This window comes from Podarcis filfolensis (genome assembly GCF_964270895.1).
Source record: "Podarcis filfolensis genome assembly, chromosome: 14".
Taxonomy (NCBI): Eukaryota; Metazoa; Chordata; class Lepidosauria; order Squamata; family Lacertidae; genus Podarcis; species Podarcis filfolensis.
The window spans coordinates 15,080,111-15,095,839 of record NC_139616.1 but is presented as its reverse complement, the minus strand read 5'-3'; the positions used below and the strand labels follow the sequence as shown (position 1 = coordinate 15,095,839).

At 44.1% G+C, this 15,729-nt stretch overlaps 1 protein-coding gene across 2 annotated transcripts in view; it reads right to left on the bottom strand.

The window, feature by feature from the left end:
- Positions 1-15,729, bottom strand: part of SH3GL3 (SH3 domain containing GRB2 like 3, endophilin A3) — a 44,956-nt gene that overhangs the window by 17,605 nt on the left and 11,622 nt on the right. Inside the window, exons 2-4 of one of the 2 annotated variants that reach the window (XM_083586845.1) lie at positions 1,442-1,510; positions 1,277-1,342; positions 193-265 (exon numbers count right to left, since the gene is read on the bottom strand). Coding sequence is in view for 1 of the 2 variants with exons in the window: in XM_083586844.1 (XP_083442970.1) it covers positions 193-265; positions 1,442-1,510 (142 nt within the window). In the remaining variant the exon portion in view is untranslated. The remainder of the gene's footprint in view (positions 1-192; positions 266-1,276; positions 1,343-1,441; positions 1,511-15,729) is intronic. The other variant, XM_083586844.1, reaches the window with a different exon arrangement.

The following is a 15,729-nucleotide window of genomic DNA, read 5'->3' as shown; positions in this document are numbered from 1 at the left end:
GAACTGAACAGGATTTCCCTTTTAGAGGAGCTACTGGCAGGTAGGTGGATCAGAAATTTCATGGTGCAAAAGCATCCAGCCATAATTGGTCGTTGTGCCCAGAAGCCAAGCTAGGCCTGCTTGGAGCAGATCTGATGACCTGGGTTTGCAGTGAAACACCTGGAAGAGGCTATTGGAATCATCTCCATTTACCTGGATTAGGTTGCAGATATTCAGTGGACTTTGACAGGAGTTCTGCCACAGCTTTGTTGGTGATGTCAATCTTCTGCAAGACAAACATATCAAGGCTTTTAAGGAAAATTTCATCAAAATGCCTGTTATCACTCTTTTTAGATGCACCATAAAAGCCTACGCGTTCTGTGGAAATAACCAGAGAAGGCACCCGGTCAACTAAGTCAGAGATGGAGAATCTCTGGCCTTCCAGATGTTGTTGGAAGACAACTCCCATCAGTCCCAACCATCAAGGCCAATCGTTTAGGAAGATGGGAGTTGTAGTTCAGCAATGTAGGAGGGTCACAGGTTCCACATCTCAGAACAAAGTAAAACTGGGACAAGTGGGTGACAGTAGTAAAGATAAAAAGTAAAGGACTCCTGGACATTTAAGTCCAGTCAAAGGCAACTATGGGGTTGCGGCGCACATCTCGCTTTCAGGCTGAGGGAGCTGGCGTTTGTCCACAGACAGCTTTCTGGTTCATGTGGCCTGCAGGACTAAACCACTTCTGGTGCAACAGGGCACCGTGACGGAAGCCATAGCGCACAGAAATGCTGTTTACCTTCCTGCCACAGCAGTACCTATTTATCTACTTGCACTGGCGTGTTTTTGAACAGCTAGGTTAGCAGGAGCTGGGACAGAGCGACAGGGACTCACTCTGTTGTGGGGATTCGAACCACCAACCTTCCAATCAGCAAGCCCAAGAGGCTGAGTGGTTTAGCGCCCCCTGCATCCAATAGTAGAACTGGTAAGAATGCCTAGTTGTTCGAATGGTAGGCTTTCGTTTCAGGTAAACAATATTTGCTTCTTTCTATAATCTCACCCCACACTCCGTAGTTATTTTCCTTATAACATGGCTAGTTTATGTTACTATACTGATATGGTGCAATGGAAGTGAATAGCACTAATTCACAAGCGAGGATCCGCACTCGAGTCAATTATCTATTTCATCCTACCTTGTTGTGAGGGAAAAATTATAAAGATCCACTTTTGTCCCCCTGAGCAACCTGAAGGAAAAAACAACAACATACACATCTAACTCATACATAAAAATATAAATTGGACCTAGAACAGGTTCACGTGATCTGAATACTCATGCGGTACAGCCATGTTGGGAGTGTAGACTTTAGACTGGAAGGGAAGGAAGGTAGAGAAACCTTACTTTATCATCTGGAACCAAGGGCATGTGATTAGCAACAATCTTTAAGCATTTGGTTAGGCTTGTCTTACCCGTTCCATCTCATGGAAATCTTCATCGAGTTTTGTTCCTTCCACTCCGCTGATTTTTTCACTGAATAGCTGCAGGAAAAAAGAAAAGCACTTATATAGCATGAAACAAAAGCTGCACATAAGGCTAGAAAAAATGTAGGAGACGCCACACAAATCCTGTCAAAATCAGGAGTCCCCTTTAGATATTGGAGAGTGCAGTGGGTCAGAGCAGAGGCCCATCTGTCAGTCATTTTTGCCTATGCAAAGTCCACAAGAAGGGCAGGAGGGCAACTGCTCTGTCTGCTGCTGTTCCCAAATGACTGGTACCCACAGGTATGCCACCTCTCATAATGGAGAAAGCCATCATGGCTGGTAACCATTAGGAATGGGAAAACCTATCAGTTTCATTTTCCCATTTCCCCCTCTCTCCAATTCTCCACATTTTCAGTTTCCAACGTTGTTATTTTAAACCTGTCTTGAAAATCAATTACCTTTTTAGTGCTTACTTCTCTTGATTGCACGCAACCTTGTTTAATATACACATCATTCCAGAGCAATTCCCCCTAATATAATGATAGAGTGGTAGAATGATGCAATCACGGTGTTAGAAGGGACCCCATGTAAATGTGATAAAAAATGGTTTAAAATTATGATATATGAAACTGCTAAAGATGAGGTAAAATGAAAATCAGATAGGGGGGGCTTGGGGAAGCTCACTTAACAACGTTTAGAAAAAATAAGGATAAGACAAGAATTCGTTTGGAATGTTTGTATTTCTGTTTGTATTTGTGTTATAAAATGAATAAAAATTTTTAGAAAAAAGGGACCCCATGGGTCATCTAGTCTAACCCCCTGCAATGCAGGAATCTTTTGCCCAATGTGGGGTGCGAACCACGTCCCCAGGATTAAGAATCTCATGCTCTAGCATGTATAGCAAACCCGTGACCTTGGCGCTATCCCCACCATGCTCTAACCAACTGAGCTGACTGCATTTCTGTAAATTATTTTCACTAATGTATGCATTTTAATGCACACTATACCTTAGTAGTATATGCATTTATATACGTATTACTTGGCTGGAGAACAGCATTGGGAAATACAGATAAGTGCACATTTCAAAGGATGTGCTTTGATTCATGTACCATATTTTTCCATGTACAAGACTAGGTTTTCCCCCTAAAAAATAATGTCAAAAATTAGGTGTCTTATACTCTGGGCCATCTCTCCCCATTTTCTTGAATCTGAGTCCCCCAAAATAGGGGGGGTCCTTATACACGGGGGCGTCTTATAAATGGAAAAATACAGTAATTTGGCTGTATCACAGCATTGGTGTGACTGGATGATCCATTTACACCCAATGTGGAGTTAAAGTGGAATTCCTCACCCCCTGGCATAGGAGACTAGATCAAGTGGAGGGAGGTGCTTAGGGCTAACACATGCCCTTAATTATCTGATTTATTTCCCCCCCCCCCACACCACACTCGTGATTCTAGTCTATCCAGGCACACCATACAGAAATTACTGGAAGGAGCTTCACAACACAGTCTGATTACAGAGCCAAAGGCATCAATTAGAACAAGCGCTCACAGCTGCAGTAACATGACATTCTTCTCCCATTTTACTGCCTCCGGGTGGCAGCTGTGCTCCACCCAGAAGCCAAAAGGGCGTCTTAAAGATATACTTCAAGGCGAGAAACCTCCGTTTCTGGCTGATCACTTCCACTGTGCAGGCCAAGCGATAAGGGGACCAACAGCTCACAATCTAAGCAAAACAAAGGCATTCCTGAGCACTTCATCTGCTACACTGTTGAGATTCTCAAAAAATAGGCAAGCTTCTTTTTCAAAAGATACAGTTTCGAACTGTTTGTGTGTGTGTTATAAAGCATGTGATATGGGTAACAAAAGAACCATTGACATTAGCCGTCCGCAGGAACGTGTTCTGTGGTTTGTCCATCCAAGAGCACAGCCTGCACCACCCTGGTACTGTCCACATGCTTGGGGATGTAATTCCTATCAGTCCCAGCCAGGCCAGGGCTGGTGGGAATTGTAGTTCAAAAGCATCTAGCGGGCCGCAGGTTGGTTAAAGCTCCAAGAGGCAATCTGTGCAAAAGAAAAGAAGATCTGTTGCTCGCTTGGTAGAGCATTTACTTTTCCACATAGGGTATTCCATGTTCAAATTCTGGAGTCTCCAGCTGAAAAGGATCCGGCAGAAAGTGATATTATGGTCCTGCTCAATGTCTCAAGACTGCTGGCCACAGCAGACAAGGAGCACTTTACTGCTAAATTATACTTCTGCAAAGAAGGCAAGAAAGTCCTATTGCATGTCGCAGGAAAACCCCCCCCTCAATCATTCAGTTTGTACAAACTTCACACACACACACACGCACTACATACACTACGCTTCTGTTATAAATTCATAGATTCAACCATACATCGGATCTGCACTGTTCCACTTTTATTTTACTCCATGAAGGAAGGACTACAAAATGGGGCAGGTTTGATACAGGCCAGCCATAATCCCTTGAGCATATCAGCACATACACACGAGCCCTGCCCAGTTGCTATGCCAACCCTGATGGTCCTAGACAGAAGACCATCAAGATCACAAAGAACTTGCATATGGGAGTGGATTCAGCACGGACTGGAACAAAGGACAATGATCAGCTCTTCCCTCTGGGGGCAGGAAACTGCAAGCTCCCCTTTGTCACCTGGAAAGTACTCATGGGGAGGGGGGAAAGGAGGAACCAGCCAGGTGACAGGACACTCAGGTTACCACCACAACTCCTCCCTCAACCCCTCCTTTTTGTGATGTAGTTGTGATGTAGTCTTAGGGGTGTAGTTTGGGGAATTGGTAACTAATAAAAGTTGGGGTCTTCTTTTGTTCTGGGCTTCCATTTTGCTTCATCTTGTTGCGGGCGGGAGTGCTGTCGCGACAGTATTCAATAAAGGCCAAGCCTACAGGCTGCTGTTTTGCTCCAAGTTATCCTGGTTGGTGTCTTTGTTTTTGTCCAAGGGAGCCCTCAGATTTTTCCGTTAACATGCACAACCGGAAGTTGTTCAGCTCATGCCAGGAGTTGCTTGGTGTTTCTTTGGCTGCAAATGCCTCCAGGCTCCATCCTCTCCCCCATGCTTTGTAACACCTACATGAAGCCACTGGGAGAGATCATCAGGGGGTTTGGGCTGGGTGTTCATCAGTATGCGGATGATACCCAGCTCTACCTCTCTTTCAAATCAGAACCAGTGAAGGCGGTGAAGGTCCTGTGGGAGTGTCTGGAGGCGGTTGGAGGATGGATGGTGCCTAACAGTTTGAGGTTGAATCCTGACAAGACAGCGAAATTAATGGACAATGCAGAATTGGACAAAATGACAGGAAGGATTCGAAACCTGTGGGACCAGAGATTTAGAGAAGATTGGAAGAGGTATACGAATTATTTGAAGAGCAACTGTAATCAACAAATTATGCTAGTAGGACTACAAGAAGTTTTGTAAGGAGAAATATACGGTGTTACAAAGTAGAAAAAGATAGAGATATTGGTTATAAGTTTGAAATGTAATAGGGAAAATAAAAAATGCATACTAAGAGATTAGATTGGAAAATTTTCAGACAGGACTGATGGAAGTAAAAAAAAAATTGAGTAAGATGTAAAAGTATGTTTAATTATTGTTGAAAATGGTATGTTAAAAAACTAATAAAAATTTATATAAAATAAGAATCCTGACAAGACAGAAGTACTGTTTTGGGGGGATAGGAGGCAGGTAGGTGTGGAGGACACCCTGGTCCTGAACAGGGTAACTGTGCCCCTGAAGGACCAGATGCGGAGCCTGGGAGTCATTTTGTGTGTGTGTTTTAAATACTTTTTATTAAGTTTCACATTTTTAACATAGTATTAACATTTCATATAACATAAAAATATTACAATTTCCCCAACTTCCCCCCTCCCCCTCCCCCGACTTCCCTCAACTTCCTCTTCTGGTTTTTTACATAATAATTTCCCCTGCTTGTTTTATTATATCTTTATATTAGGTTCTTTATATCCAACGTTGTTATTCTCTTATGATTTTAACATCTTCTTTATCATTTCTGTATTTATTTTGGGAGTCATTTTGGACTCCCAGCTGTCCATGAAGGCGCAGGTCAATTCTGTGTCCAGAGCAGCTGTCTACCAGCTCCACCTGGTACGCAGGCTGAGACCCTACCTGCCCATGGACTGTCTTGCCAGAGTGGTGCATGCTCTGGTTATCTCCCGCTTTGATTACTGCAATGCTCTCTCCGTGGGACAACCTTTGAAGGTGACTCAGAAACTACAATTAATCCAAAATGCAGCAGCTAGACTGGTGAGTGGAAGTGGCCACTGAGACAACATAGCACCAGTCCTAAAGGATTTTCACTGGCTCCCAGTATGTTTCCGAGCACAATTCACCTTTAAAGCCCTAAACAGCCTTGGCCCAGTATACCTGAAGGAGTGTCTCCACCTCCATCATTCAGCCTGGACACTGAGGTCCACTTCCAAGATCTTCTGGCGGTTCCCTCTGTTATGTATTCAGTGGTCTGTGTTTGCCTGAGCTTCAGTCTAGACTAAGGATTCTGAGCTCCTGTGTTATGATTCAATACAAGATGTCCAGTTACAGAACATTTCAGGATTTAGGCCTCTGCCATTGGCCCTTGAACTCTGAGTTGTGATTCGCAGCTTGGAAGTTTAGACAGCCAATCACGTTAGGAGTGGGAGTGGCCCCGGCTTTCAGGAATGTATATAAGCAGTTGCTTTGCCCCCATTTCCCAGTTATGTGGTTCAATAAAGGTTCTTGCTGCTATCACCGCGTCTTGCCTCATGGGAACCCGCCTACACTTCACCCTCACTGAGAGACATAAAGTTACAGGAAACCAGGCAGAGGGCCTTCTCTGCAGTGGCACCCTCCTTGTGGACCGCCCTCCCATTACATGTCAGGGAGATAAAGAATTACACAACTTCTAGAAAACACCTGACGGCAGCCCTATTTAGGGAAGTTTTTAATGTCTGACATTTTTATATACATATATTTTGCTGGAAGCTGCCCAGAGTAGTTGGGGAAACCCAGACACGTAGGCAAGGTATAAACAATAAAATTATTATTATTATTATTATTATTATTATTATTATTATTATTATTATTATTATTTATTATGCGCCTCAGGCAGCAGGATCCATGGGGCAGCAGTTCAAGCCTCCAAGCAGGAATCAGCAAACTTTTTCAGAAGGGGGCCAGTCCACTGTCCCTCAGACCTTGTGGGGGGCCAGACTATTTTTTTGGGGGGGTGAACGAATTCCTATGCCCCACAAATAACCCAGAGATGCATTTTAAATAAAAGCACACATTCTACTCATGTAAAATCACACTAATTCCCAGACCGTCCGCGGGCCAGATTTAGAAGGCAATTGGGCCGGATCCAGCCCCCGGGCCTTAGTTTGCCTACCCATGTTCCAAGGAATGCATCGCCTGTTCCTGCTGCCGCATGTGGCATCATCAGCTGCTTGGAGGCTGGATCTGTTGCCTCCTTGGCAGCCCCCATGCCACCTCCACAGTGGCCTCTTGGCAAATAGGAGCCACTGCTGGTCTCCTCCCACCCTTGTTCCTGATGCAAATCTTTGCTCAGCCCTTGTTCCCTGACAGGAGGAAAGAGCCATTTTGTGGTTCACCTCAGGTGCCAAAATATCTCGGCCTGGCCCTGCAGCTCATTATAACCAAATGCTTGCAACCTCCAACACTTCTCCTTTTTTTGGGTTTGCTTTGCCTTGTCTCTTTTACAACGCTTCCCTACTTCACTGCCAAGCTATAAAAAGAGCCTTGCTCCTGTTAAGTCTGCTTGCAAGAGGGTGTTTATTGACCTGCCATTGTGGCATTCTACCAAACAAGGAGCCTGGGTTATATTTGTTTAGAAATTCCTCTACCTTGAAAATGGAAAATAGAAAATGACGCCACCACACAAGGAACTCTAGCAGAACATCACAAGGGAGAAAAAAGATGCCCAGCATTTGTCTGGGAATTAGATAATAAAGGGGGGAGGAGACAGATGCAGAATGATGTGTTGTTACTCTCTTGCTTTCAAGGCAAAAAGCTGGCAAGAAATCTTATTTGATGCACCAGGCGCTCTCCCTTCTGTTGTAGCAAGTGATTTGTTTTGTGTCTCTGTGACCTTGCTGCCTTTGGGTTGTTGATATATTTTCCCACAGCACCACGGATACATGGTCCAGAGGCCTCAATAGACTAACCCCATCTTTTGCTTGCCAGCAGTAAGCAAGTTTACTACAGGCCTAGATAAAAATCAGAGCTTATGGGGCCCCCCCAAATGTTGTGGGGCTCCAATTCCTATCACCACTAGCCAGGATCGTTAAAGGTAACCAGACAAAGGGTTTTCTCGGTAGTGGCCCCCACCCTGTGGAACACCCTCCCTTCAGATGTGAAGGAAATAAGCAGCTGTCCTATCTTTAAAAGACATCTGAAGGCAGCCCTGTTTAGGGAAGTTTTTAATATTTAGTGCTGTACTGTTTTTAACATTTGACTGGGAACTGCCCAGAGTGGCTGGGGAAACTCAGCCAGATGGGCGGGGTATAAATAAATTATTATTATTATTATTATTATTATTATTATTATTATTATTATTATTAATATTATTATAAAGGAGTGAAAGCTGTGATCTGGTAGTATCTAGAGGAACCTTTCTAAACCTTGGGACACCCCCCGGGTGTTACTGGACTACAACTCCCATCATCCCTGACCACTGGTCCTGCTAGTTGGGATGATAGGAGTTAGAGTCCAGCTGCATCTGGGGACCAAAGGTTGAGAAAGGCTGATCTAGATGTTGCCAGATCACAACTCCCATAATTCAATGGCATGATTCGAAACAACAAAATCTGCACACCCCATCAGGAGAAGAGCGTCAATTCCATGTGACCGAGAGCAAGCCACATTCAGAAAAGGGGTTTCCATGCATTTAGGACCATGCGTCAAAAGGGCCTTTCTTACACTCCTGAAACCAGTATGGTGCCTGGTTCTCTCTTGTGTTAAATGCAGTTAGCTTCTGGGACAGTTACGCAGCAATATTTCAGATAAAGCACAGGCAGACAAAGAGCATTTTTGTCAACACGCGAATCAAGCAAGGTTCTGTGATGATAACACAATTTTGCACTTTCCAGGGAAGGAGTCAGTTTCCACCAGGCTGTGCCACATGGATCTTTTGGAATAACTTGACTGCTGATGCTTATTCTTCTCACACAACAAAAAAGTACTTTGTACTCTGAAATCTTCAAGACTTCCTTGACAAATCCCTACTGTCTTGCCTGGATGATTTACTATTCAGTGATATGTGAAATGGCAAATCGCAAAACGGGGGTGGGGAGAAGAGATGCCTAACATTTCAGGAAGTCATTGGTTAGTCATTTCTAGCAAACAGAATTGATGGAGGAAACCAGAAATTTACACTCTGGCATAGTCTGTAGAAACACACAAGAACTACCTTTCTGAATCTAAGCAGGCCCAGGTCTGCTCAGTGCCCGGACAGGAACCTCATGTAGGTCACTTTCAGTTCCAAATGACAGCAGATAAACACATATGAGAACAGGGGAACTTAAAGAGAGGAACAGAGAGTTGCCACTGTTAATTTAACTAAAGGAACCATATGAATCTATATGATGGTGCAACCTGATACAACACAATAAGACATTGGCTTGGTGAAGAGTCATTTGGAGTTTGGTTGAATGGAGATGATGATGATGATGATGATGATGATGATGATGATGATTTTATTATTTAGTTCATTTCTATACCGCTTTATATTTTTAAGAAAAATACAGCATATTAAAGCATCAATAAAACAATCCAGAATCAAACATTTCTGAAGCAAGTCAAATATAGAGTATATAGTCAAAGCAACATAATTCACAGAAAACTAAAATATTATCTTAAAGGTTTCAAAATAAAACATTGCAAAGGTCAACTACAGAATACATATTTAACACAAAGTTAACAAAAAAAAATCTTAAACATTTCAAAAAAAACCACACCATTGCTAAGTGAAGTCAAATATAAAATGCACATTTAAAACAGCATAATTAACAAGAGAATAAAATATTATCATAAGCATGACACGTCTGTTTGGCAGGCACAAAAAGATGGGGCAAAGATGGAGGCGACTGTCTTTCAAGCCTGTGTTATAGAATTAGTGTCTGGAGCCAGCAAATTCATTTCTTTAGGAATACGGTTTTGTGTACAGATTAAGGGCTCCTCCAGACCAACCTGCTTAGAATCATGGAATTATGATTCCAATGATCATTCTAGTCGAACCCCCTGCAATGCAGGAATCTCAGCTAAAGCATCCATGACAGATGGCCTTCCAACCTCTGCTTGAAAACCTCCAAGGAAGGGCAGTCTACTACCTTCCCAGGGAGTCTGTTCCACTGTCAATCAGCTTTTACTATCAGAAAGTTCTTCCTGATGTTTAGTCAGAATGTGGATGTGCTGCGCTAAAGTGCTTTAAAGGTAAAGGGACCCCTGACCATTAGGTCCAGTCGTGACCGACTCTGGGGTTGCGGCGCTCATCTTGCTTTACTGGCTGAGGGAGCCGGCGTACAGCTTCCGGATCATGTGGCCAGAATGACTAAGCCGCTTCTGGCGAACCAGAGCAGCGCACGGAAACGCCGTTTACCTTCCCCCCGGAGTGGTACCTATTTATCTACTTGCACTTTGACATGCTTTCGAACTGCTAGGTTGGCAGGTGCTGGGTCCGGGCAATGGGAGCTCACCCCGTCACAGGGATTTGAACCGCCGACCTTCTGATCGGCAAGTCCTAGGCTCTGTGGTTTAACCCACAGCACCACCCGCGTCCCTTAAAGTGCTTTAATCCCCTTTAATTGTGCAGAAGCCTAAATTTCCTGTATGCCCTTAAATCCATCTTGCAAAATACTGACCGTCTGGAGGCAAACAGAGTTAGAGGCAGTATTGCAGAAGAAACCTTTAACCAAAAATGCTATTTTGGGGACTTGTGCTCTTAATATGGCATGCTGATATTACAATATTTTCAGTGCCAAGTTGAAACCCTCTTCTTTACCTAGGAAGTTCAGATGACATTTTAATCAGTACCTTGCCTTACCCTGCTCTTTAATTTTACATGTTTACTTTGCCTCTTATTTTTGCCTATGCTTATATGTTGTATTTCTGTGTTGGGTAGATAGTTTTGTTCACAGCTTTGTACACCACTTAGGAATCTTTTTGATCAAGGTTGGCTAAGAAATACTTTAAATAAATAGTATACACATTCAATTCCCTCCCTGCAATTTTCCTGCTATGCTCTCTGCGCATTGATGATTTACAGAAAGAGTGACTCTTTCCAATGTGGACCTTATTAAAGAGACCCAGAACTGCTGAAAGACATAGATTTTTGGATCCAGTAATGTAATGTATGGCAGATCGTACATCTAATTCTTCACGAGTTTATGGAATCAAAGAATGCTGGACAGCATTGGAAAGAGCCAGGTGCAAGCAATATGGCGATTCTTAAAATACTTGGGAACTTGAAAGATCATTGGCTCCCTAACATCTCTGCAACTGTGTTGCGTTATTCATGAAAGGCCCAGTTAGTCCACAGGGCATTCTCTGGCCCAAAGATTCATGTTGATTAAGGAACTTTGACAGGTAATTGGAAGCGGAGTTTAAAAAACAAGCTCTACCCTTAACTTGCAACTTGACAGATCCATAAATAAAAGGGGTATAGAAACAGACCTCTGTAAACCCAGCCTATGTCTATTAGTATTTTAACCAAACCAAGACATACCGTATTTTTTGCTCTATAAAACTCACCTTTTCCCTCCTAAAAAGTAAGGGGAATTGTGTGTGCATCTTATGGAGCGAATGCAGGCTGTGCAGGTATCACAGAAGCCAGAACAGCAAGAGGGATTGCTGCTTTAACTGCGCAGCGATCCCTCTTGCTGTTCTGTTTTCTGAGATTCAGAATATTTTTTCCCTTGTTTTCCTCCTCCAAAACTAGGTGCGTCTTGTGGTCTGGTGCGTTTTATAGAGCAAAAAATACAGTAGTTGTCGATCTAAAAATCTGACTAGCCAGAAAGGAAAATCAGTTGCAGCAAGATGAAAGGGAGAAGCCATTTAAGCCACGGGTGAAATTTAAGTGTCGAATGATCCTGCTGGATAGCTCAGTTGGTTGGAGCCTGGTGCTGATAACGCTAAGGTTGCAGGTTCGATCCCCATATAGGACAACTGCATATTCCAGAAGTTGGACGAGATGATTCTCGGGGTCCCTTCCAGCTCTGCAATTCTATGACTCTAAAATGTGCTATTTGAAGTCATGATCCCTGATAGAAGCTCCAATAACAAGTGAATAGCTATCAGCAGATTTCCATTTTCAAAAAACAAGGAAACAAACAAACACACACCTACACCAGGATTTCGAGTTTGGGCACTTCCAGGCTGTTGCTATTTACTTACTGAGACTCAACAATGAACTGCCAAATTCAGGCTGCACAGTTAGTTGGTTTGGTGCTCTTCCACAGCACACCCACGTCCACCAGCCCCAAACCCACACTTTTAGCAACACAGAAAGGGCCAGGAAAATGCACTGGGAACACTAAGACAGCACAACATAATCTCACCTCCTTGTAAACAATAGGTGTTCAATAAATAGTCAGCATCGGCTTACCTCCCTGCAAACAAATCAGTGTTAACAGGTCATCTAGAAGAGACCTATGTAAAGATCAGCTGTTGGCTTAATGACTGGAGTTCAAGCCATGACCCAGGAAATCCCCCAGTTCACCCTAGCTGCTAGCTCAGGATGATTGCCTTAGGCAAGCCAATACAACTCTGATTCAGATTCCATCCGTAGTATGTAAATACCCAAACTGGCCCACCTTACAAGGTTGTTGTGAGGAACAGTAAGAAGCAAAAAATTGTGTATTTTAAATTATAACCTAAAGCCAACTGATGGATCTAAACATTGTGCTAAGAAGACCAAAACTTAAAAGGCTCTGAACCCTTGGCCATCTCAGTTGCGTGTCAGCCAACCCCCTCGTTGGAAATAACTCACACAAGGACACGGATATTAGGTTTATGTTATTGGGCAAATTTTGGCCACAACTTTATTGAAATTGCAGAATGTGAGCGGTATTGGCTTAGGCATTGATTGGACCTGACTATATCTGACTCCTGCCCATTGTGCAGGAAGTCCAGTAAGGGTAAGCCACCGGTAGGGGGAGCCCTGTCGATGCGAACCAACTCAAGCTCCTCCTGGTGTTCCCGTTGGGGTCGTGTCAAGGCCTTAGCCCCCCAGCCGGGCTTCAGACTAGATCAACACCCCCGGATTCCTTTAACGGAATACCCTCAAGCATGGAGGGGCAGGTGATGGCCACACCTCACCTCCCCCACACAAAGTCAAACAATGCCTAACCGCAACCCTAACAAAGTTGTGACGATTGCTACGAGGTAGGCGAAAACCAAGTGGCGAGTGCCAATTTGCCAATGGAAAAATTCCTACCAGGCCCCTCGGACAACCAAGGCGACCAACCGAAGTCCATAGCAAGGCCATTGCCTAACCTGCAAAATAAGGAGGGAGGGCGGGTGATTGAGGAAGCAAGCCAAAGAGGAAGTCCTCTGGCTGGCTCCTCCGTTTAAACGGCCCCAGCCATGCCCCCCCCGGCCAGCGGATTGGCTGGCCGGGCTCTGACGTGGCCGGGATCCCCCAGGCAACGGGGGACAAAATCCCCTGCCCCCTGGTGGGGAGTGGGTGGCCACGCGGTCCACCGCAGCTCCTCCCCACTGGGGAAGTGGAGCGGATTTGTCGCTTTCCAGCTCTTCAATGTCCTTTCAACCAGAATTGTGCATAGCATTCCAAGTGTGACACTTTTTCTTAGCTTCTTCTTTTGTGAAGCCTTTGATCAATCCAGAGTCTTTGTTCTGAGGGTTTTAAAAGAAAGCTCAGCAGGAATCATATGCTTCCCGAGGCAAGCTCACCTTTCATTCTTCCGAATGTTCCTTTTGTGCATTCTCATCTCCCCTTTCGGAAGTCACTTCTATTTTGCCAACCTAACTTAAACCGACACCATACATTTGCTTGGGATAACTGGGCATGTTCTGAATAGCTTCCAAGCAGCCACAGAGAAATCTGATTTGTAGAAAGTCTTCGAATCTCTTTAATTTGCAGTATGACAGAGGTTTATAAATGATGCTGGTGCAGAGAAGGAAAGAGTACTTTTGCTCCCCTCAAGAGTAACCAGAAGCTGGGGGTCATCTAATGGAGCTGGCAGGAGATATAGGACAAGAAATAAACTCCGCCACACAGCACATCATTAATTTACAGAATTCATTGGCACAAAAATTGGTGTTTGCTATCAACAAGCACCACCGTGAACACGATATATTTGAAGCACAAGCAATGCACATTGCTTCCTCAAAAGAATAACGTTTAAAGAATCCTGGAAGCTGTAGTTTGTTAAGGATGCTGAGAGCTGTTAGAAGAACCCAATTCCCCTAACAGAACTACAATTCCCAGAGTTCCATGGGAAGAGTAGTTCATTGTTAAACACTCTTGGAAATGTAGCTCTGGAGGTGTATACAGTGGTACCTCGGGTTACATACACTTCAGGTTACATACGCTTCAGGTTATAGACTCCGCTAATAGTACCTCAGGTTAAGAACTTTGCTTCAGGATAAGAACAGAAATCGGGCTCCGGCGGCGCGGCGGCAGCGGGAGACCCCATTAGCTAAAGTGGTGCTTCAGGTTAAGAACAGTTTCAGGTTAAGAATGGACCTCCGGAACGAATTAAGTACTTAACCCGAGGTACCACTGTAGGTGCCTCCTTTAACTAATCACAGTTCGCAGAATTCTTTGGGGGAAGCCATGACTGTTTAAAGTGCTATGTGGTATCATAGTATGAATGTGGAGAAACTCAAGAATTGGAATGATCAACCATCAAAAAGCAGGGTATAAACTTCAGACACCAGTAAATATAGTGACCCAGAATTCTCTGGGGGAAATCACAACTGTTTAAGGTTCCTTTGTAGTGCTTTAAATATACAGTGGTACCTCGGGTTACATACGCTTCAGGTTACAGACTCCGCTAACCCAGAAATAGTGCTTCAGGTTAAGAACTTTGCTTCAGGATGAGAACAGAAATTGTGCTCCGGCGGTGCGGCAGCAGCGGGAGGCTCCATTAGCTAAAGTGGTGCTTCAGGTTAAGAACAGTTTCAGGTTAAGTACAGACCTCCGGAACGAAGTACTTAACCCGAGGTACCACTGTATAGTGTGAATGTAGCAATATCCATCCTGTAGCTGAGACTAAAACCTGACCGAACGGTGAAACATCTAGTCTATGTTTTTGTACTTTTTTATTTCAATTTTGTCCTCATCCCCCATCCACTTCCTAGTTTGTGTAACCTTTCGCCTGATGCAGAGTTCTGGGGGAACTTGAAAACTCGCTACTGCTGAAATAACATCTTCTTCTGTTAAACAGTTGTTCACCACAGTTAGGAGCAACCGTGGGCCCATTTTTGCAACGGAGGACCTTTACATAGATGAATCCTTCTGCAATCCACCTACCACCAGCCCCAACAGCTGCTCCTCTAGAGCTCCCAGATGGCAAATGTTTACGCAGCATCAATGCTCTGCTAGCTTGCAAACCAGCAGGGGGTCAAAATCTTTAAATTGTTTTAGCAGAAGATGCTGCCCCAGTGCGTGGGCCTGCGCAGCAGGAGGCTCAAACCCCCATTGTTTCACATCCCTAATTTTATAGACACCCTGTTGGAAAGAGGTCAGATTTAATCACCGCAAAGGCAATGGTTTTGGTTGTTTTTTTTAATGTAGATACACCCTGTTTCACAAAGTTCATACAGACCAGGACTAATTAAATCTATCATGTAAGAGAGGCTGAGCCATTCCTATTTTGGAAAACAGATATTTCCACAGGCGACACGTTCACAAGCACTGTTGACAACTCTCTAGACATGCCGCAGCAGAAATGTTTTGCAGCCGTTTTCACTGCTGTTGTTTTTTGGGGGAAGAATTGCATTCATTCGTCCCAATTCAGTAAAGGAGATACGCACATGGGAGGAATTTTTGCTGCAAGGAGTGTGTCTTGGTGGAACTAGGTCCCGAAACACATCTCTGTACTGGGATACGTGTTTACAGATAAGGCATCTAACTGCAGCCCCCTGCCCAGAAGAAGAACATGGGGAGCTCCAAACAAAGTGGGCTGCACGTGCTGGGCCTGTCATCAATGATCCAGGTGACCCCACTTTGCATGAATCAAGTTCTTGGGTCAGCAGGGAGATTCT